Source organism: Anopheles moucheti, chromosome 3 (genome assembly GCF_943734755.1).
Source record: "Anopheles moucheti chromosome 3, idAnoMoucSN_F20_07, whole genome shotgun sequence".
NCBI lineage: Eukaryota > Metazoa > Arthropoda > Insecta > Diptera > Culicidae > Anopheles > Anopheles moucheti.
Window position 1 is genome coordinate 76,911,554 of NC_069141.1, and position 22,644 is coordinate 76,934,197.

The following is a 22,644-nucleotide window of genomic DNA, read 5'->3' on the forward strand; positions in this document are numbered from 1 at the left end:
ATTCTTCAGTTCAGTGTTGCCGGAATATGTCAAATTTCCTTTAGAACTGTCATTTCCGATCTGCACGGATAATCAGACTCCCGGATAATCGGAGCTGAACTGTAGCATGTTATAATAAGAATAGGTTTTCCTTTTTTTCTCTCAATTTTTTAGACGTAATTGATCTGCTGTAATGATCTGTGATTTTTTTTCCTTTGGCATTGACGGTACTGTTCCAATCCCTTTACAAAATTCCGAGTTCAATTTTCTCCATTTCCTAAAAAAAATCCCAACACAAATTCGAACCAGCAAGTAGAAAACAATCGTCCACCTCGTTACTCGTGGGTTGCGATATTTTGCGGCAAAACGCGCATTGTGCAGTGAAACAATGGTGACAATGCGCTCAACAAGCAGCGCGCTTGCACCGCACCGGGAAAAGTGCATTGTAAAACTTTCCATTCAATTCCGGGTGTCAATCGGCACAAAATTGGCGCGTGCAATAATGTCAACCGAAAATACACATACACACATGCGCGGGGGCTTAGCTTTAATCGGGGGCCCGTGTATCTGGTGGCCAGCAGTAGCGGGGGGGTTGATTGTTATTTTTGTCACCATCGTCTCAACAGGACGGTTGGGCGGATTATGGATCATTTTTATTGCACTCACCTTGGTACCTTTTCCTGGTGCGCCCATCTGGACGTACCAGAATGTCATCCATTAGGTAATGAATTGAAAATTGTGCGGTACATTAATTGTGAAACGATTCTATAGATCGTCGATGTGTGCAGTCAGATTGGTGTTTAATCACTATCAAAGCAGCCTCATTACTCAAATGGGTGCGAGTTTTTAGAACATAATTTCACCTGTTTCTGATAAGATGTTGCACTAGCGATCAAAGTCAATCACTTGAACAGGCGATCGAGAGGCTGGACCACTAGAGAAAGAGATATATTTATGTAAATGAAACACATAATGCCCTATCTTCCACTTCACACTGAAGCACCATTGAATGCTACTCAGCACCGAATTACAAGTATTATTTGTCGGCAAACAAAACAAAAATTCGCTACAACCCATAACAGTTGCGAGGGGGAATAAAGTCAACAAGATGTTTCCCCTGTTTTTGCTTGCCATTTATAAGATAGGAACCGTGTCTGCCGCACTGTTTTCGTTAGCGGAAGGCTAGAAGAAACAATTCTGCTCCCACACCCTAATCGGGCCACGCGAGCGACTGCCATCGTGTCCGTAATGCAGGGTGCATGTTTTGGTACACGCTGTAATAAACACATTTGGTTGAGTTGATTACAGCAACCGGAGCAAAGCGGGACCGTCGGTATGGTACGACATTAATAAAGACATTTGTTTCTGGTCCCATTCGGTTGGGGGGGGGGGGGACTCACGCGACAGATTGCCTATGGTGGTCATCGGTTGGAAAAAGTTCATATATATATGCCAACGTGCTTGCCACTTGCCATCCTCCGGGCCACATGGCTGAGCTTAATTACCATAAATTAAAAATTGATAATTCTTATGCCTTTTTGTGTGGGGCTGCAAGTCTAAGGGACTCTTGGTGGGTAAAAGCATTTATTTATCATCGTGTCATGTTACCATGTTTTGACATTTTTAACATGCATTTTAATGAAGATATTTTAACATTGTGTCAACAAGCTATACGAGGGAGAATTAGTGTGAATTAGATTGAATTAAAAAGGAGTTGAAATACAGGGGAATGTTAGGCATATCTAATTCAGCTTCATGAATCTGGATGAATCTTTTAACTGTGTGAAAACACTCTGAATCTTTATCTCTGAATGAATCTGAATCTCTATTCTGAAGATCCATGAATCATCTAAAATTCATGAATCATTCAAGATTAATGACCTCCACAGAGCTTGTCCGCTTTAGATTCTTTCATCCCCTTCCCCACCTCCCGCTCTTCGGTTGCCAAACTACATTTAAGGGGCATGATCTAACCTGAGGATTCATGAATCTTTTGAGAGTCAATACCTGACTCCAATGGCTCCTCGCTAAGAATTAATATGATACATTATTTTTAAATGATTCATTAAGCACAACACTAGTCTAAAAGTCATTTTGTATCGTTTATCTTCACAAACAAGATCTAAGGTTCCGTATTCCATAAATCGATCCAATTCTCATACAGTTCGTGGAACCTTTAAGTAGTGTAAACAATGTTCTAAAAATGTTTTTAAGGGCAATAAAGCGAAAAAAACAGTTCCCCATACTCCGATTAGATTGAATCAGTTCAAAATAAGAAGATTTCATCAAATTCCATCTCAACCACTTGACGGACATACACGAGTTCCTCAATCGCACAATGAGAATCTTCAAATCAGGTTCAAGTATATTAACCACTCGACGAGGGAAGAAAGGCCCAAAGGAGAGTAAATTAAAAATGAATAATATCATCCAACTGTTTATTTGGCAAAAACAACTCACACCGCCACGCGGGGGAAAAAATTCAAGTCCCACCCGATTGCAGCGTTTGCTTCTTCCCACCTTAGACTTCCCTTAAAACCGTTACTAATTGAATTTGCATACGGTTCCACAGCCACTTCGACAGTCGGATGGTACATTCCACGCCGGGTTCCCAAACGTCAACCTTTATGCTCGGGCAACCGTGTTTTTTGGGAGCAAATGTTCTAGCGTCGCACCATCACCCTTCCTAACCGACGTGGGCCCTACCGGTCTGGCATCTTTCATTCGAAAAGGGTACACCGGGAGTGTTTTCCCGGGATTTAGGCATCGCTCAAGCCGTACGCACTCACTGCGCTATCCGCCAGCCAGTTGACGGAGCGGGGGGAGACCCGGTTTGATATCGATTTCGGTGGACATGATGCGTAACGGTTGTTGGTCCTGCGCCGTCGGTCCATCCCGTAGCAGTTAGTTGGGTTAGGGTGCTGCAGCAGCACACCACACAAAACAACCCAGCACCGGGATTGCTAGTGCTGCTTAAAGCACACACACACACACACACGCAAACATATATAAAATTCTGGCATTCGATTCTGCCGCCTGTGAAACTGAGGCTGCGAAATTCGTTTCCGCAAATCATACGACCAACGCTGCACGCCACAAACGCCACCATAAATTCCACACATTCTCCGAAAGGTTGTACTCCGCGGTAGAATAGGGGATGGAATGGACAAATGTCCTTTCGCGCGGTGTTTTCCCTTCACTAACGTTGTACTTCTTACAGTTGGAAAATGCTGACTTTAAAACTATTATGACATTTGGATGAATTATTACCTTCTAACCCTGGTTGGCGGTCGGTGAAGAATAGCATTGTAAATTTACATCTACTCTTCGACTGCTATTGCGTATTGCAATTTCTTACCCAATCTTCAGCTGCAAATGCTTTTGCTATTCTTTCGATGGCATTTTGTGTTGCGTATTCTTTTTCTCGGCTCTCCAAATCCTCGATTTCTTTCGCGTAAAAGTCGCATCAACACGTTGCCGCCGCAAGATTTATCGATTTCCTTAAAGCGAAGCGTGTGCGCGACGACCTCCCGGAAGAAGGTGTCGTCTAAATGAAGGCAATATTTTAACCAACTTTTACGTGCGAGCTCGTGTGGCTGTAGTGATTTAATGGCAATAGACTACCCAGTTAAATGGTGGATCATTATATTACAACGATTGGATCAAAATCGATTTGCAAAAAGCTTAAAAAATGTTTGTTTTTTTTTTGTTGTACTAAATAATTTCAGGTGTTCTCGTTCGATGTTACAGAGTTTGAATAGACGGGATTCAACTACAGAAGCGGGTTTTTCGAAATCATCTCTACTGGTAAAACTGTGAAGCGTACTAAACATCATGGGACATTTGAGAAACAAGCAGCGCCGAAATCAGGCAAAAGAGGCAGCATTACAGCGAGAGGAACGATTGCGGCGGTTGGAAGAAATGGATCTGGAAAATATGGTAAGTTGCAGTTTGCAGTTTGCAGTACCATTTTATAAAAGCGTAATTAGTAGAATTCTTGACTGCAGCCTAAGAGGTCTTATTTAGTACAAATAGTACTAAATTTTTAGCATTTTTTCTCAGTGCTCTTTTACCTGAGGAATCGTTTATATTTCGCATTGTTTGATTTTATGTACAATTAGTTGGAGTCCTAAGTAAAGTGAATCGATTAAGTTGAGAAATAGTCCTGTAGTATGATACCCGACCTCGCTAGTACTAAAAAAAATACTTAGTACCTATTTTGTATTTTGACCTTCTGGAAGCAGTCCTTTAAGAGTCACTCACAGTGAGATGCAACCAAACCAACTCACTCACGTAGATTAGGAGTTTCATATACGATTAACAATCACAACCGAATGTTATTTCTTCACGATGCTAAGTAAGTTACTAATCACCGTGAACAGCCGACGCGCTTTGAGTCACAAAACCTATCCAGAGTTCCCAGATATTCAAAATAATTCATTATCTGGTATGGTTTAACTAACTCATTCATACTGATTCAATTAACCTCACTAATTGAAACAGAACACATCCACGAAGAGGTGTACTAAAAATCAGACAATCTTACTGATAAGCTGACAATCATAATTTTACTGTACAATGTCCAATCCTGCTTAGATTAAGTGTTATAATTCAAATAGCCTTTATTGATAGCTGCAGCTGCACACAATCAACACTCCGGGACACTTGATTTTGTGTGTATTGAAAGACTCGGTTCGCTTTAACGTACAACGCAACAATCGCCGAACAAAAGGATAGGCCACGTGCCCTGTGACGGTTGTAGATTTGTGGCGTGCTCGTTGCGTTTGCTGCAATATGGTTCCCCTTTTCGCTAGATAATACTTTCCACCGAGATCCACAAGAACTGCAACGGTTTAATGGTGAAAGTATAAAGACAGAATCCTATCGTCACCTGACATTTATGCAACACGGTACACGGTGTTGCCGCCGATTGTTTTGTTATTCACAACACCTTTTACGCTTCGAGGCCTACTTCGTTACTTCGTCGAGTTCTAGTGGGTGAAAAGATTTACGATTCTTTTGTGCAGAGGGAGTTTGAGTTCTATTCTTCGGTTCTTTATAAGCATGGAGTCGGGACACTCGCAATATAACACGTGTGTTAGAGATAAGGTAGTGATAGTAATTATCGCACCAAACTAACAACGTGAAGATCGTGTGGGCAAAAGTTCGTTCATTTTCAATTGGGTTCGCATTTCAATTTAGCTTCAATCCTACTACCTTCATTTAACTATCTACACCACGTGAATTATCCTGCCACTCAACGAGCAATCCGAGTGAGCAAATTAAATCATTTGTTTTTATTGTGCTAACTTATCACATTACACCGGTGAAGCCGAAGTTCGCACACATCGGAGCCCATTAGAACCGACCGTCCCTGACGGGCGAGTGGGAACCTCCCTCCTCCTTAGAGGTCGCCTCACCGGGCCGGAAAACTTCCGGAAAACAGGGAACAGAGGTTGCGCTACGCGGTAAAGGCGTTCATTGCCTCACACCACCAAGTCAAGTGCTGCAACCTGAGAATCTTTCACACCGTGTGGCGTGGGCACTTCTCGGATTTCATCGGATTGGTGTTTTTGTTTGTGCCCGCAAGGGGGATCAGACCGATTCAGCTATCCGATCCGGCACGGTCGCGCGGGTGGTTTTTGCGGTGGCAAAACCCTACCAGAATCACGCATTCTTCGCAATATGCTCGTCCGTAAGGCGAGCAGTAACTCTGGAGGTTTTCTTTTGTTTTTCCCTGCCGTACACAAATTGAAAATAGCTGTTTCCACAGGTGATTTTTGTGTACGGGCCCCCTTTTGTTTCCTGGGATATGTGTGGGATAGGTTGTGGTTCTCCGTTGTCGTAAATCGAGGGGTTAAACCAGTACGGTACCCACCTCACATGATGTGAGCCAGTTTTTAGTACAAGCGATTTGTAGAGACATTTGCTGTACAAGGACGATGGGATAAAGTTCTCAAATAACACTCAACTTGGTGGTGTAATGCCAGGCGGTGTAGATACGGAAGTTGGCCACAATCGTTCGTGGTGGTAATGGATTCCCATTTGAATTCGATTACCGAGACCTAGTGGGAGGAAGGATTTGTTTATAGACGCACAGCAGAAAAATGGATTCTTTTAACTAAAACCTGCGATTAATTTTCCGGGTAGAATAACTGAAGCACTTTGCTATGGACGATACCACTTCCACTGATACTACTTTCATGCTCCCGCGATAACTAACCGAACTCGACTCGGTTAAGGTTAGTCAATGTGAGGGGACAGTACAAAAAGACAGCTACCATGGTGACGCTTAGACACAGTGCGACACACAGGAACAGGAATTTCTTTTTGTGCCCGAAAACAGGCAAAACCAGCCAGAAGGACGTAAGCGAAATCGGATAAATGTGTGCCTTGATCTAATCTTGATTGTGCCGCCAATTGACAAGGCAGGGCGGCAAATGAGCGATGAGCAGGGATGCCGCACACTGCCGAGGGGATGGCCGCAGGGCTGGTATCAATTTGCGTTAATACGATTTATCAGCGGACAGCGCTGCAGGAGGGTACAGTGGCGCACAGCACGATAACGGCCGCAGGCGATGGCCTTTTTGGATAGTGTTAGAAAAGCCGTCAGCAGGCGAGGAACAATGCGGATGATCGTGAAGGACCGATAAGCGAATGGTTTCCTGCAGCAGGAGTAAAGTGTTACAAATGGTTTAGACAACAACAAAAAAAGATAGATAAGAGTGTCTCATGTTTGATGAATTTGCTACTGTATTCCTGTAAAAATGTGTGAGAGAGTTAGTTTGCTATAAAAATTGTTGTACTAAAATACTACTGCTGTACTAAGTAGTGTGTTTTCCTTAGAATAATTCATAAAGACGCAGTCAAAGTATCAAACTTCAAACGTGTTTTCGGATGCTACGTGGAAGTTCATGCAATCGCCCACAAAAGTAGTTGCCAGGATCGTATGGTTACGACACGGAATAAACAAATACTGCAGGTTAAATAGCGGTATCTTCCCGGGTGCCCTCCACCAACTGCGTGTTACTGACAGATAATTCTGAATAGCTTACACAAGTTTTCTTTTGTTAAAACCACACCGCACGCACACAGCAAAGCGCATGCAAAAGGATGCCATGACTTTTGCAGGGTTACTGTATCGACCAGGTTTGAGGTTATCCGTATGAAACCACGTGGCACACCCAAAGGGGGTCACGTGCCGACGATCAACACCTTCACCCAGGAATCAGAAATCCCAGCAGTGCATGTTGCTACTGACAGGAACACGCCACCTTACCCCGAGTGGTATCACCCATCCAAGCGGCCTGTTTTTTCTCTGTCGGTGCTCTTTTTTTCCCAACAGCATATGCCGCCCATGTCCGATGCTGATGCGGCAGATCTAAATCAAACGAACAAAGAAACACGAACGAACGACAATGGCCGTCAACGTTGCTTTCGGGGGATGTAATGTTTTCGACTTTATTTAATTAGTTTCATCGACGAAACCTACAGCCGGCTATCGGGCTATTGTCGATTCTTTCATGTTCTATGTTTTCTATGTGCTCAGTAGTCCTGAGCGAGTGTAAAACATGAGGAACCCTAACGGAAATTGGGTAGATCTGTTCCCTTAGTGCGACTGCAGTGATTATAGTGTTTGTTTGTTTGTGTTTTTTTCTGTTCCAAATGTTTTGTGATACTAATTGGATTGGGGCAGAGAACATCATCCATCTTTAACTTAGTTCATCTGTAATATGAACTTTTATCGTGATCTGTTTTAATTCTACTTAGAATATCATACGAAACAAAACCAAAAGCCAACAAGAGAGAAACACTACAGAGTTATTCACACAAACTACTGCTGGGTGTGTGTGGAAAACATTCCATTGAGGCTGAAAATGGATAACGGTAGCATTCCTTGGATTCCCAGTTGCTCAACACGACCAGTGTCAATATTGATAGCCACACACTCGCTCTCTGTGCGGCTCACCAAGGGGGGGGGGACCTACATCCAACGTATGCGTGTGATGTCAGACGAGTTACGGTTGGGGTAAGGTATTGAATTCCACACTAATGCGAATATTTCAGCTTTACTCAGGCAGAACGCTTTCGTCGGCCCCTTTTTCCGATAATTGGCATTGGCATCGTGTAATGCATTTACAATTTAAATGGCGTCTTGTACTACATCATGGACGCCTTTTATGGCAACATACGAGCGATACGAGCCTTAAAGGTTGATTGCATCTGCGTACTGTCCGGAAACTATCGACGGTTTATTCTGTGATATATTGATCGTCTAACTGCTGAGGTTTGATGGCAGTGGGAAATACAAATTCAGCACTTTAGACCTTAGTATTGTTCCTCGTCTTCATTATATATTGCAATGCAATGTTAGTGATTGATACTATGTTAGACGTGGTATTCCAGTAACTCAAACACAGTCTGTGTCACAGCTAGATACGTAAGAAAAGGATACCCTCTGTTTCTCTGTTTGAAAGATTCATGAATCAAAACAGTTGCATGATCTCCAGCTGTCTGGAACCTGTTCCTCCTCCTCCAATTCTACCCAACTACCATGGGCCCAACTACTATTCCTCTTCCAGGGACCACTGCTCTTCTGATGACTCCTCACTTCAGATCCATATGAATGGCTGTTTTTAAGAACGAAATGTTTTTTGCTGTACGTTTCATACATTGCAATGCAGTAATTGGACTCCTCTGTCTAGCAGAGTCTTATAACAGAGACCTATTAGGGTTAAGACTTACAAAATCAAGAAGAGACTATTGGACTTTAAAGATATCAAGATCTTCAGGAATAAATAGCTAAAGTTAATAGCTTATAGCAATGTCAGCTCTTAAGACTTTTAGGTATCTTCCAGAATGTTACCCAGAAATTAACATCCTTATAGCTATTATTTAATGATTGTGTCCTAAAGTTTGTATCAAACTTCCTTAAAACAACAAGAATGCAATAGGTGGCACAAGGAAACAAATGAGAATTCAAATTAGAAAAAGGATATAATCTTCACCAACTTCATTGCAAACTTTAAACTTGGCGTCAACGTCACTATCAGACCAACAGGCGCCACACACCACCTTTAATGCATTAAACACACCCGAACAACAATGGAACCAGCGCCGAGATTGCGTGCTGTTCTTGCCCAAAATTACATTATTAAACAATCTTAAACCCTTTCCTCCCTCCACGGATACAACACGCTGCAACACACCTTTTGCGAAACGAGAGTTTCGCACTGCACCTGTCAACAATGTGGCAAGCTTACCGCGCTGCCCTCAGGGAACATGGCCACTGCTGCGCGACAAGCGGGCGAAGCGGGCCCATTGTCGGTTCGCAAAGAAGCCCGGGCTCGGGCTACGGATTGCTGCATTCGCAATGGGTTGCCCACCAAACGGGAAGGGTTTTGCTGTTACCCATTATGTACCGGGGGCGAACAATGTAAAATCGATTATGCTGCAGCAACATTGTTACGACCGGCGGTTGCGAAACGTTCCGTCAGGCGAGCGAGTTTGCAAATTTAACAATGCCATTGTCGTTCATTGGTCCGACTTCTTCCGTACTGTCCACCGACCCTCGGCCACCATTCGTTCCTGGTTTGGGGATCAATGTATGTTTTTTTTTTCTTACTTCTCGTCTTCAGTTCGTTCTTTGTCAACCACACTCTTCAATCCGGGGTGCCGTTTCTCTACCGAAACTGGCACGGAAAGCGCCTCGCGAAGAATCACCGACAAGGATCCTCAAGTGTCAACACTTGAGGTTGGGTTGGTTGTTTTTTTTCTTACAGTGAACAGAAAGCACCATCAAACAACCGAAACAACAGGACACGCTTAGCATGGCTGCTCACAATACGTGAAAAGCGTTCTCCTGGTACCGTTTGCAGTCCGCGAAGTTCGCGTTTTCGGAAGGTGGTATATTTTTTTTCGTCTCCATTTGGACCATCCGGCATGCCCTTTAACCGGAAGTTGCTGTGTGGCGGCTTTTAACAAGCTGCTTAATTGGAAAAGTTCCAACAAAATCGGGGCGAAAGTCGTATATTCCTTTCGCCTCCGCTTGCCACCTTTACCTTTTAGCATCAAACCTGATCTTTCTATCCGATCCGGTCGGGATAGCAAAAGCAGCAAGCAGTAAAGTTTCCGTGTCTATCGCACGGGGAAAGACGCTAAGTGTCCCATCTTTCTTCGTTCTTTTGTTGGCGCTTTTTTTCTCTCTTTGTTGTAACAGGATGCATTCGGGCGCTGGTTTGGCGCTGGCAGCAACGCCAGCAAAGGGTCGATACTTTAACGGTAAAATGGCGATAAATTTCATTAAAGTGACACTAAATTACCGGACGGTGGCCGGAAAATCTGAAGTACCGCCGCGTCCTGTCTGAATTTAGTTGGTTTGGTTTTGCTGTGTATAATGGAATTGCAACATTTTTTTAAAATACATTAAAATTAACGATTTATTACAAAGCCCAGCAGTGAGATGTGTTTTACGCGGAAGAGTAAACAAGTACTCATGTGATGCTAGATGATATCAGCTATAACTTTACTTGACGAACTTAACATCAAAAGTACACCAAATGAAGTAGTTCTCCAATTGCTCCAACGTTTTAATGTTTTAAAGAAACTTTTTAAAGCCATTCTATAACACCAACTATACGTTCTTCCGTAAAAGATCACAAACCGATCAACTGCAAACCGATCATCTGATCACCATCGTAACAGCGTAAATGTTCCAGAATTCGTACAGGTCGCAGCATCCATTGCCACCTGCAGCGTTGCAGTACTGCAACTGTACGAACGTTTATCCCGCTGAGTCGTCAGCAAAGGTCTTTATCGTTTGGTGGCGTTCTTTTTCTCTCTCTCAGATCTTTTAAACATACTTTCAATACAAAGGGGGAACGCACATAATGGACAGTAAAAGATACAATTAAGCAAAAATCTTTCTCATAAGCCGTAGGATCGCGTTCCAGGCCACGTCGCCTGTCAACGTGTCAATTTTGCACCGAGAAGTAAGGGAAGAGATACAAAAAAATCATTAAAAAAATATTATTTTGATATCATAAGCAAACCTGCTACCAAAAAAAACCTGTCCTCTCACAGGGAGGGACACACAGCGCTCAGTAGGTGCAGCTGTATGCAATTATTGCGCTTCGTTCTTTCGTTCATTTACTGTCCCAAATTTTGATTTAATAAATGATGTTGCATTTATCCCGTCCCATTCGAAAAGGGCTCTTACTAGCGCAGAAGGTTTATAATTACTGAAAAATGTAATGAAAAGGAACGACATGTCGGAGAACAGCACATCACCAATGGTTAGAATGTAGGAAAGATCTAATGATCAGTTGTCGGTTGTCAACACCGGCCCAATGGACCGGGCTGACAGAGTGTCAGAGACTCCAGCAGGAGACACCTCCCGGTCTCGAGGTCCATAGTGCGATTTATTACGTGCGGGACACACGAGAACATTTCAATTCCCATGATGTTACCTCTCGATCCAACGCCTCCAACCAATGTCCAACGTCTCCATCAGCACTGACAGGCACGGTTCGAGTGGTCGCAAAAGAATGAACAGCACGCAGAGATATCAAATAACCGTTCGCCGTAATGTCTTGTTATTTGCCTGAGGTTTTCAAACGAAAGCGAATTTCACGTCAGTTATCGGTATTGCCAGTGTCAGTACCACCCAACGTGACAATCGATACGTATTCGGACAGCTTCTAAAGCGTCTTGCGTTAACATTCTTGCATGCATTACGTAGATTTTCTTTTTTTTGCAGTTAAGCAAGCATTGGCCTAATTACAAGAATAAAACACTGAAGCTTCGAGAAACGATCATATCGGGGAAGGATTCAACAAAAAAGATTTATTAAAGAATAATGTGTAATATACTTTACTAAATACAATATCTAATGAGTAAAAATCTTCAAAAATTTGCCCAAAATACCAACAAACTTGCGTTAAATTGCGTCTGGATTTTCCTGAACCTAAATTTAATTTCTAATAAAATGATTCTATTTGACGTTTTCTGGGTTGGTAAAAATTCTGGTAAATCTTTGATTCCGACATGAGTTGCAAATGGCAGAGATGCAATTCCCGTGCAATCTCAAAATCACTATTTAATGCATAAGTAACGAGCTTCTATTCCGTTACAATTTCAAATTCAAATAAATTTCGAACTTCGAACAACCATACGGGGAAAAAGAAGGCGGAGTCAAGTCGTTCGAAAATCCAAACTACGGGCAAATAAACTCTACTTCATGACCAAAATGCACTGTGAGAGTGCTAGTTGGCCATAAACGGGACAATGTTCCGCGCTGACATGTGTCACATCGTCATTCTTGGAAATGTCATTCATAGATGTCATCATACCTAGCCACGTCGAAACTGTGTTTTCATGTTGGTGCTGAATTTTGTTGAAAATCTTGTGTTAAACTGTTCGTGAACGTAGTACGATTATCCGAAAATGGTTAGTAAGCTTCTGGCGGATCGATTGTTGCACAATTTGCACGATTTTGTGTTTCTTTTACAATGATACTCCAACCCAACCCAACCCGGTGACTTACACAATGAAAGAGGCCCGAATGGATGGCTGCAAAAGTGGCAAAGATTGCTTCGTTGATCTAATGTACTCCTACGTGTGATTTGAATGAAAATGTGCCACTATTCGTATTAACACGACCAATCTAGTGTGCCACAATGTGTAATGTGCGTGTACAATTTGGTGACCGTCCGGTACCATTCCATCCGAATCAAAAAATGACCTCAAAACTGAAGACATCGTCATCACTTTTGCCGGAACATGCTCCCTGAATTATGTTGTTGTCGAGTGTGATAAGTGATGTGGAAATATGTTGGATTCCGTCAACCATCCGATGGACTCTTTTCCGATGCTGTTTATATGCTAGTGCTTTTCTGTATGTTTACGGTGTACGGGTGGACAGATGGGCTTGGGCGAAGAGTCTCAAACATACAGAATGACAGTGAAAATCATAATTACGTGGTCACTATTAGTTCATACGTTCGGCTAAAATTATCATTGCGTCGAGGATTGTTGTAAAATCTTTTCTAATAGTTTTAAAAACGTTATGCCGTTGTTAAGAAACACTCACAATTCAGAATACATCAATGACGTGTTATCGTTATGAGTAAATGCACCGTCGGCACTTTTTTATTTAACTCGTCCTGGTTGAATATGTGGCATTTTTTAATCTTACGTGCATTGCACTGTAGAAAACTACTTTGATTAGCAAAACTATCAATTCATACTTTGCCACAAGTCTTTATGTTATTTCGCTGACGAACTAAATTTATACCGAAATCTTTAGTGAGAATATTGTACATTTGCAGACAATCAACACACGCTCATAAATTAAGCTTTTGATTAAACATACTTTTCCTGTTCTTTTTGCCTTCTTTTCCACACAAATACACTAACGTACATAGCCACTAAGGTTGGACATCAAAAGAAGGCTAACGTCGCGGTCGGACCGAGTAAAATCGGTCGATTTGCACCCGACGGAACCATGGATGCTATGCGCCCTGTACAATGGCCACGTACACGTGATGAACTACGAAAACCAGCAGCTGGTAAAAGATTTCGAAGTCTGTGATCTGCCGGTACGGTGCGCCCGTTTTGTAGCCCGCAAGAATTGGATCCTTACCGGTTCCGACGACATGCAGGTGCGCGTGTTCAATTACAACACCCTCGAGAAGGTGCACTCGTTCGAGGCTCACACCGATTACGTCCGATGCATTGCGGTCCACCCAACGCAGCCGCTTATACTTACATGCAGTGGTAAGTAAAATTTCGACCACCTTCGTACGAAAAACTGTGTGAAAGAATGCCGGTAAACAATGTGTTTTAAAACGCGTCGGATTTTCGTTTCCATTTTTGCAGATGACATGTTGGTGAAGCTGTGGAACTGGGAAAAGGTGTGGGCGGTACAGCGCGTCTTCGAGGGCCACACGCACTACGTCATGCAGGTCGTGTTTAACCCGAAAGACAACAACACATTCGCCAGTGCATCGCTGGATCGTACGGTGAAAGTGTGGCAGCTGGGATCGAACGTACCAAACTTCACGCTCGAAGGCCACGAGAAGGGTGTAAACTGTGTGGATTATTATCATGGTGGTGATAAACCGTATCTCATTTCGGGGGCTGACGATCGGCTGGTCAAAATCTGGGACTACCAGAACAAAACCTGTGTCCAAACGCTCGAAGGGCACGCACAGAACGTTTCAGCCGTTTACTTCCATCCGGAACTTCCGATTCTGCTCACGGGTTCGGAGGATGGTACAATCCGGATTTGGCATTCGGGCACTTACCGGCTAGAAACGTCGCTAAATTATGGCTTTGAACGGGTGTGGACGATTGCTTGCATGCGTGGCACAAACAACGTGGCATTAGGGTATGTTGTAACGCTTTTCTTTATATTCGCAGTTATATATTTTCTTCAATCTGCCCTTGTGTGTGCATTTAAACTACACATCTCAATGCTAAATCTAATTGTAACACTCCTGGCATCATCCTCTTTTCCCGTGTTGTATAGCTACGACGAAGGTTCCATCATTATAAAGGTTGGCCGCGAGGAACCCGCCATGTCGATGGATGTGAACGGCGGCAAAATCGTATGGGCTAGACACTCCGAAATGCAGCAAGTTAATCTAAAAGCACTCCCAGAAGGTAAGTGGTGAAAGATTGAGCGTAAGGGCGACGGCGATGTTTCCCGTTCGCGCGGTGTTGCCGTACAAAACGGGGTCTAGGGGTAAAGGTGAAATAACGCATAACGATAAAAGATTCCAGCAGCATATATTTGTACCATTCTTCTTCATCTCATGTACGATGTAGAAAATGCACTTTTGTGTTTTATTTTGTGTGGAGATGATATCCGGAAGTAACAATCAGACATCAGAACTGAGGATATGTCGCCCTTAGTATTCCCCTCCCTGTTCGAAAAACGGAACTCATCTCCATTAGAATGATTAAACACCCAACTCTCCCCCCTGTCCTTATGACGTACGCGAATCGAGTGCAAAAGGGTTGAACTCGCGTGCGAGAGGTCAGAACGGCAGGTTTTTTTCACTATACACCAGCCATTCCCTGACACTTCTTTGCCTCCAGCATACCCTTTATGGTGCCATTGTGTGTCGAACGGAAATGCAAGTGCTTGTGCATTTTAGAAGTTAAGTTTCCAAATGCTTCACATCTCATTAGCGTAATTAATGTGGGATTTTATGCAATTTTTTACATTTGCAAGCATTTTCAAAACAAGGAACTACTTTATTGGAAGGAACCATTTTTTTTTATATTAGGTTCAGATATTTAATTTTTTAGCGTTTTTTCGTACTAGTTCCCTGTCAACTAGTAGTAAATTAGAAATTGTTGTGTCTATCGGTCTAATTTGTAACAGTTAATTAAACTGAGCAAACAATTTCAGGTCAGAGCTTTATTCGAAATGCAGTTAAGGAATAAAAAAAAAAGTTGAATAATTAGTAACAGTGAAGAAGTACCTGGAAAAGATGATATTTTACTATGCTAAAAGTGTCAGTAAAGGCCAGTCGCATGTGAGCGTATCCCGGGAATGTCTTGCTACTTTTTTACGACTGGTCTTTTCATCGTAGATCGTCACCCCTGGTAAAGGCACTCAGATGCAACCGAATATACTTTTTAGGGCAATCGCCCCCTAAATCACGTGAAAGTATAACCAAGCTAATTTCTTTCCATTTCCTTTTCCTAAAGTTCTGGCCAACCAGTGTAAGACCTATGTTTGTTTCTGGAAGGCTTAGGAATCAAGTAAAAAAAATTCCTCAGGCAAACATGACGATCCGATTTGAACTAAATAACGTTATTTCTAACATTAATAAACTTGTTACTCAAATTGTTAATCAAACTGCATTGAAAGTGGATTGCAAAAGGAAACGAAAGTGCAATGGAAATCAGAGTGCGATATCTAGAACAATCACAGTTCGATGCTAATGTTGCGAATGAATAATTCAAAACACATTCTTAGCCTGACAAACGTCCAAAACATCAGATATAGAGCATAGGAAGATGCTTTAATCGATTACGTTGAATTCATTTTCATTCTCCCTTTTTCGCTTCTTCCTTCGTCACTAAAACAGGAACGGAAATCAAGGACGGTGAACGGCTGCCGGTAGCGGTTAAGGACATGGGTGCATGCGAAATTTATCCACAAACAATTGCCCACAACCCTAACGGAAGGTAATGCTTCGGGATTTCTCTTCTCCCCTTCTGATTAGCACGCATCTTTCAGTATCTCAAGCACGGGAACTTCACATTTAACCGCACCGTTCTGTGTCTGTCTGCTCATTCGTTCAACAGGTTCGTGGTGGTGTGTGGTGACGGTGAATACATCATCTACACGTCGATGGCCCTACGCAATAAAGCATTCGGTTCCGCGCAGGAGTTTGTGTGGGCATCGGAAAACAGCGAGTATGCCGTGCGTGAATCGAGCGGCACGGTGAAGCTGTTCCGTAACTTTAAGGAACGCAAAAGCTTTACCCCGGACTACGGTGCAGAAGGTAAGCCACGAACGCCGGTTTCACGGTAAAAAAACATCCACGTACACTAAATTTAACGAGGGCAAGACCACATTGAAATTGGAGAGTAAAGAATGTTCTTTATAGCAGATAACACCAAACACAAAACAAAAAGCCATACATTCTTCGCTTGCCGTTTTTCTAAAGCGATCTATTTTCTACTCTTTCCCCCTTTTCATCGCTGCGAATTCTCTTGTCTATTGTACTATGCTACTGTTGTAAAAACCCCGTAATTAACTGTTCCACAGAAGGTACATTCATATATGAGATTCTTTTAACTCTAAAAAGAGCAAATTCTTTGTTGTTTTTTGCATGGTATTTTGTTGTTTCTTATCGTTGTAGTAGGTTTGTTTTCATCGTGTTGCTACAACCATGTAACTTAATTTTTGTTATTATATTCCCCCTCTTAAACACCTCTAGGTATCTTTGGTGGGCAGTTGCTTGGTGTGAAAACTTCGTCCGGATTAACGTTTTATGATTGGGAAAATCTGGAGCTAATCAGACGAATCGAAGTTCAGCCAAGGTATGTGTATAAAGGAAAGCATTAACAAACAACCCTTTCAAGCGAAATCTTGTAACGTTTTTTTTTTACCAACTTACCTTCAGACACGTATTTTGGAACGAAGCCGGCACGCTGGTGTGCTTGGCCACCGAAGATTCATATTTCATACTGAAGGTTGACATCGGCATGATTCAAAACGCTTTAGCTACAAAGCAACAGCTAAATGAAGATGGTATCGAAGAAGCTTTCGATGTACGTATTGCGTGTATAAGCGTCAAAATAGTAGTGCAAAGAAATATATTACTAAATGGCTTACAACCTTTCATCTCCAAAAGGTTCTGGGCGAAGTGAACGAACTGGTGCGTACCGGGCTCTGGGTGGGCGATTGTTTCATCTACACCAACTCTGTAAACCGTATCAACTACTACGTTGGCGGTGAAATCGTCACTGTTTCGCATCTCGATCGGACCATGTATCTGCTTGGTTACGTGCCGAAAGATAACAGGTAATGTGGTGTTTTTCAAACAATTAATTATATTTGAATGTTTCAATAACTCTGTACTCTTAATTTTCCTTTCTACCAGGCTATATCTGGGTGACAAAGAGTTGAACGTGACCAGCTTTGCCCTGCTGCTGTCCGTACTCGAATACCAGACAGCTGTTATGCGACGCGACTTTGAAACGGCGGACCGTGTATTGCCGACCATCCCCAAGGAACATCGTACCCGAGTGGCCCACTTCCTGGAGATGCAAGGATTCCGCCAGCAGGCGCTACAGGTCTCGATCGACCCGGAGCATCGGTTCGAGCTGGCACTGAAAATAGGCGATCTGGATACGGCCCTAGTGCTGGCCCGTGAATCCGACAGCCCACAGAAATGGAGTCAGCTCGCCGGTATTGCCACCAGCAAGAACAAGTTCGATCTCGTAAAGGAATGTTTGACGAATGCAAACGATTACGGAGGTCTCCTGCTGCTGGCAACCAGCACGGGTAAGCATTTTCATTGCAAATCAAACTGTGGGGCTTTCAAAATGATTGTATTCATTAGTACAAACCGGGGGAATATTTTGTTGTCTTCGGCAATGGTTCGTAGCGTGCAATAAATTGTCCTGATGAGAAATCAAGAAGGTGGCAAGATAAAAGGATAAAACATTGTCGCTCCATATTGCATGCCTTGGTGCGCTCGCGAAAACGATAATGCTAATAATATACAGCACATAAACTGTAATCAAGTTCGACGGTGGGGCATTGTTGTGTCGATTGTTTCTAATGCGGAACCAAACGGATGCCAATCGCTTGCCGATATTTAGTACTGACGGTGGATTATACGTGTATTTAACATTCCCCTTTCTTGTTTTGCTACCGTTTAATACCCACAGGCGATTCGGACATGCTGCGGAATCTGGGCGAAAATGGTGTCACGCAGGGCAAGTTTAACATTTCCTTCCTGTCCATGTTTTTGCTCGGTGATTTAGAGAAATGTCTAGAAATTCTGATCCAAACCAATCGGATACCGGAAGCTGCATTCTTTGCTCGGTGAGTAAATGCGACGGTTTCCTGCTTTAAACAGAGTTACTCAACATTTGTTCTCGTTTTCATACTGCAGGACGTACTTGCCAAGCAAAATTTCACACGTGCTCGACATTTGGCGTACCGAGCTGGCCAAAATCAATGAAAAGGCCGGCCAAAGCTTAGCCGATCCGCAACAGTATGAGAATCTGTTTCCTGGATTTTACGATTCGGTTAAAACACAACAATTTCTCCTACCGGAACGGAGCACCCTGCTACCCGCCAATGTCGCTACCAAAGTAATTATAAACTTTTATCATGTTTGGGAGTTTTTCTCAATTGTATATTCACTATTTCAGGTACCACTTAATATTGACCGCACACCTATCGATGAGATGAAAACGGCGGAAAATGAGGGAAAGTTTGATTATAATCCAAGTGCAAGCAGTGAAGCCATCGTAACGTTAACGAATGGAAATGTTAGCGATAGTGTAAGTAATGCGATACGATTACAGTTGTGCTGAATGAATCTTATCAATACGAAAACACATCGAATCAGAATATCCTTTACAATATATCGCTCTCTCTATCATTATTCCAGGCCCCATCGGTTTCAAAACATCCCGAACCAACCATGGTGAACAGCATCAACTCCTCGGACAGCAGTACCACACAACTACAACCTGCAAGTGTACCGTCGACGATAAATACCGGTGCGACGGTTGGCAATGTATCGGCTGCGCAAGTTAAACGGAAAAGTTCGCTCGATGACTTCGAGTCGGAAATAGAAGCGTTGATGGATGATAATATTGACACTTCGGTAAGTACGATCGTGTTAAGGGGGAAGAAATCCCCGAACCGAAAATGTATACTAATCACGCTTTCCTTTGATCACAGGATGTAAATATAGACGACGTAGAGTTGAGCGATGATTGAACGTACGGAGCCGGACATTCGCCTATCTCAATAGCAAAACGGCGGTCACACTGAGACAAGGAAGGTTTAGCAAAAGTATTGTTTTTTGTGTTTTTTTTTTTACTTCACGCCCGCGTCCGTAACGTGCAGGAGGAGATGCACTATTTCGGTGTTTTGCCGTTGCTGGAAACAAAAGATACTAGAGCGACAGAACCACAGGCCACAGCAGCAGCAGCACCATTCTCCGTTATATCTCGTTAACGATGGTATAAATAATTATTATATTCCATTATAAAGCATTGGTACATTTATGTTGAGTTAAACCGATCGAAGCCTCGATTAGCATTAAAAGGATGGAAATAAAACCAACAAATCATTGTTCGGGCATAATCGTACCACATACGACACGACTTTTTAGGGTAGTTAAACAAGAAACAAGACGACAAGAAATAACATTAAATTACAATAGTTTTCTCCTTCTTTTCTTGTGAGATTTTCGCCATGCCTCTTATTGCAATAACAGTTGCAAGACATAGTTGAATAGTTTTGCATGTTTGTCATCAAACATTCTTTACTTGCCACAAACGCGATAATTTTATAGAACAGTTATGTCGCTTGTCTCAACAAGAGCTTTACTTTTTTTTAGTTCTCAAGCCCACTAGGAAGAGCATTGTTTCATTTTGAAGAAACTGTTTGAAGAGAGTTGCTGCTATTGGTGAACATAAGTTCACTATGACCCAACCCATCCGCCCTTGGCATGTCGCTTTTGGGAAGTTTGTATCAAAACAATACAATGTGAAGAATATGGAAGATGTCATTTATTTTGCTCAGCACTAACAGTTCTGCTTATAGTTGCAACATTCCTGTGAAATTAAGTTTGTGGATGGAAGCATTTTTGGTTTTCTTTTGTCTGAAAATTTCCACATACCGTTCAGAGAAGTGGTTCTGAAATAGTTTTGTTTCTTCCATTTTTTTAAATTGTTAAGGCTAAAAGGGATGAAAATGTTATACTTTTTCTTGAGGGAATTTATGTAACCGGAACACACACAAACCGCTGCAAGTAAGTTTGTTCAACGCCCTCACTATATCGATATATATATATATAATAACAATTAATTATAAGTAAATATTATAAAACAGATTGTTTATTTATTACTTTTGTGAAAGAAATGTGTTTCTGATATATGGTTGTAAATTAAACAAAAATTTTCTTCTACTAGCTAATCGGCCCGGTTACAGGGCTATGCAACAGAATTCCGTTGTGTACGTAAACTCAAAGATGTTTTAAAAGAGGTTTTCTTCCCAATTGGTGCACGTTGTTAATTTTATTTCATTTAGTTTAGTCATTTGTCAAATTTCACATCGCCCGAGATGCCTTGGCTTGGATGTAGCTTTGGCTTTCGTAAATAAAACTATTCGGTAAAGCATATTCCAAGTCACATAGAGCTATTGCTGTTATTTTAGGTTTTTACAGACATTGAGCCTTAGCGGCTTTGTCTCTTAGTCTGAGATGGATTTGTCTGATCTGGACCTTATTGCATCGTGTTTTAGATATTTGGTCTTTGTAGTTTATTAGTCCCGAACCTTGGTCAGTTATCACGAAAGAAATGTATCGTACAAATATACGACACGTCCTGTTTGCGTTCAGCTCCCACCTGGACTGTGATGCTCATATGCGACATATCATTTTAACATGAATACTCCAAATTACCCTTAAGCAGTTCTTAAGAATCTTGCGTCAGATTATTCCCACTATCCCTTATCCTGCTTTTCACACGCACTGCACATAATTTCGTCGAAAGTCGACGTCTTTCACAATTGGAAAACTGCAACTGATTGCATATGTCTAAGGTCAAGTAGGTATTCCCATTCAGGTACCACTGGTTACACATGAGTTTTTCTGACTTCTTCTACCGATACAGTATATATGAGTCATACCTTTCCATTAACAGGCATATACATGTTTAGATTTCATACGGTACCATTTTTTCAGATGTGCCTGGTAATATACTTGGTAGCGGCACCATTCTACAGGACCGGTACAAATTTACATCCGAACCAATCCCTCGTTGCCAGGAACAACTATCCAGGTTAAGGTGAAATAAATTAAAAATAGCCCAGAATTAGCAGGCCTAGATCTCTTGATTTTCCACTCAGTATGTGTAATAGATTTTTGAAACACATGCGATCTTCAAAAAAAAATTACCCAAAATTTTAAATCTAGTATTTTTCTGCACCCGTATACTACATTAGTATATTCCTAGTAATCAGTGTACTAAAATAGTGTATTACCTAAGCTACAATAGTATAATATATACTAAAATAGCATATTCCGGGTGTACTTAAATAGCATGCCGTAAATAGTCAATTTTTGGTATATATGTTACTACATTAGTATATGCCTAGTACAGCAGATTAATGCTTTGATGCGTTGACTGTAGCATCATGATTAAAGGATTCCTGGAGAACTAATAGTTATTTGACTTGAACCTAGCGTAGTAGTATAGATTGCGTAAACCTTTAGTAGCGTATAGTATACCTATACCAGTATACCAATAGTGTAGTATACAATTTTACCATGTAAAATTAAGTCTGAGATAATATCGACAAAAACACGTTTATTTAATTGTTTATCTCTCCCTTGGTGTTGTTTACACGAGCTTGATGGTCTTCTTTTTTGTCTTCTTGTCTTTGTCTCGAGAAAACAACGCTACAGGTACCAAAATCAGCAATAGCAATGCACACAGGTGTTGGATTAAAATAGAAATGAAATGAAATACATGTACGTTTTGCAGGTAGCGTGTTTTAGCACTGCGTTTGCACGAGGCAAGCTTTTATTTGAAAGAAAAGAGTGCACTGCCCTATTACACAGGCAGGTATAATCATGATGCTGTATCTCTCCCACCGGGTCTGCAGGATTGCAAACATTGCAAACATAATATTATTCCATTTGTCCCTATTGGTCTTATTCTTGACGAAATGACTATTTGCGTGATCAATGCTATATCAATGCACACAGTTGTTGGCTTAAAATAGAAATTAAATGAAATAGAAATGAAATGAAAAATACATATACGTTTTACAGGTAGCGTGTTTTAGCACTGCGGTTGCACGAGGCAAGCTTTTATTTGAAAGAAAGGAGTGCACTGCCCTATTACACAGGCAGGTATAATCATGATGCTGTATCTCTTCCATCGGGC

At 41.9% G+C, this 22,644-nt stretch overlaps 1 protein-coding gene across 2 annotated transcripts; it reads left to right on the forward strand.

The window, feature by feature from the left end:
* The first annotated feature begins 3,813 nt into the window (after positions 1-3,813).
* On the forward strand, positions 3,814-20,575 carry LOC128300765 (coatomer subunit beta'). Of its 2 annotated transcripts, none has more exons than XM_053036953.1 (15): positions 3,814-3,918; positions 13,404-13,755; positions 13,858-14,368; positions 14,510-14,643; positions 16,083-16,182; positions 16,303-16,502; positions 16,941-17,043; positions 17,127-17,274; positions 17,358-17,527; positions 17,607-18,010; positions 18,400-18,556; positions 18,627-18,828; positions 18,889-19,020; positions 19,131-19,349; positions 19,427-20,575. In XM_053036953.1, the coding sequence occupies exons 1-15, from the start codon at positions 3,814-3,816 to the stop codon at positions 19,463-19,465; spliced, it is 2,976 nt and encodes a 991-aa protein (XP_052892913.1). In that variant the 3' UTR covers positions 19,466-20,575. The 2 variants fall into 2 exon arrangements, with proteins under 2 accessions (XP_052892913.1, XP_052892914.1); XM_053036954.1 differs by lacking the exon at positions 3,814-3,918 and adding an exon at positions 12,337-12,426.
* The last annotated feature ends 2,069 nt before the right edge of the window (positions 20,576-22,644 follow it).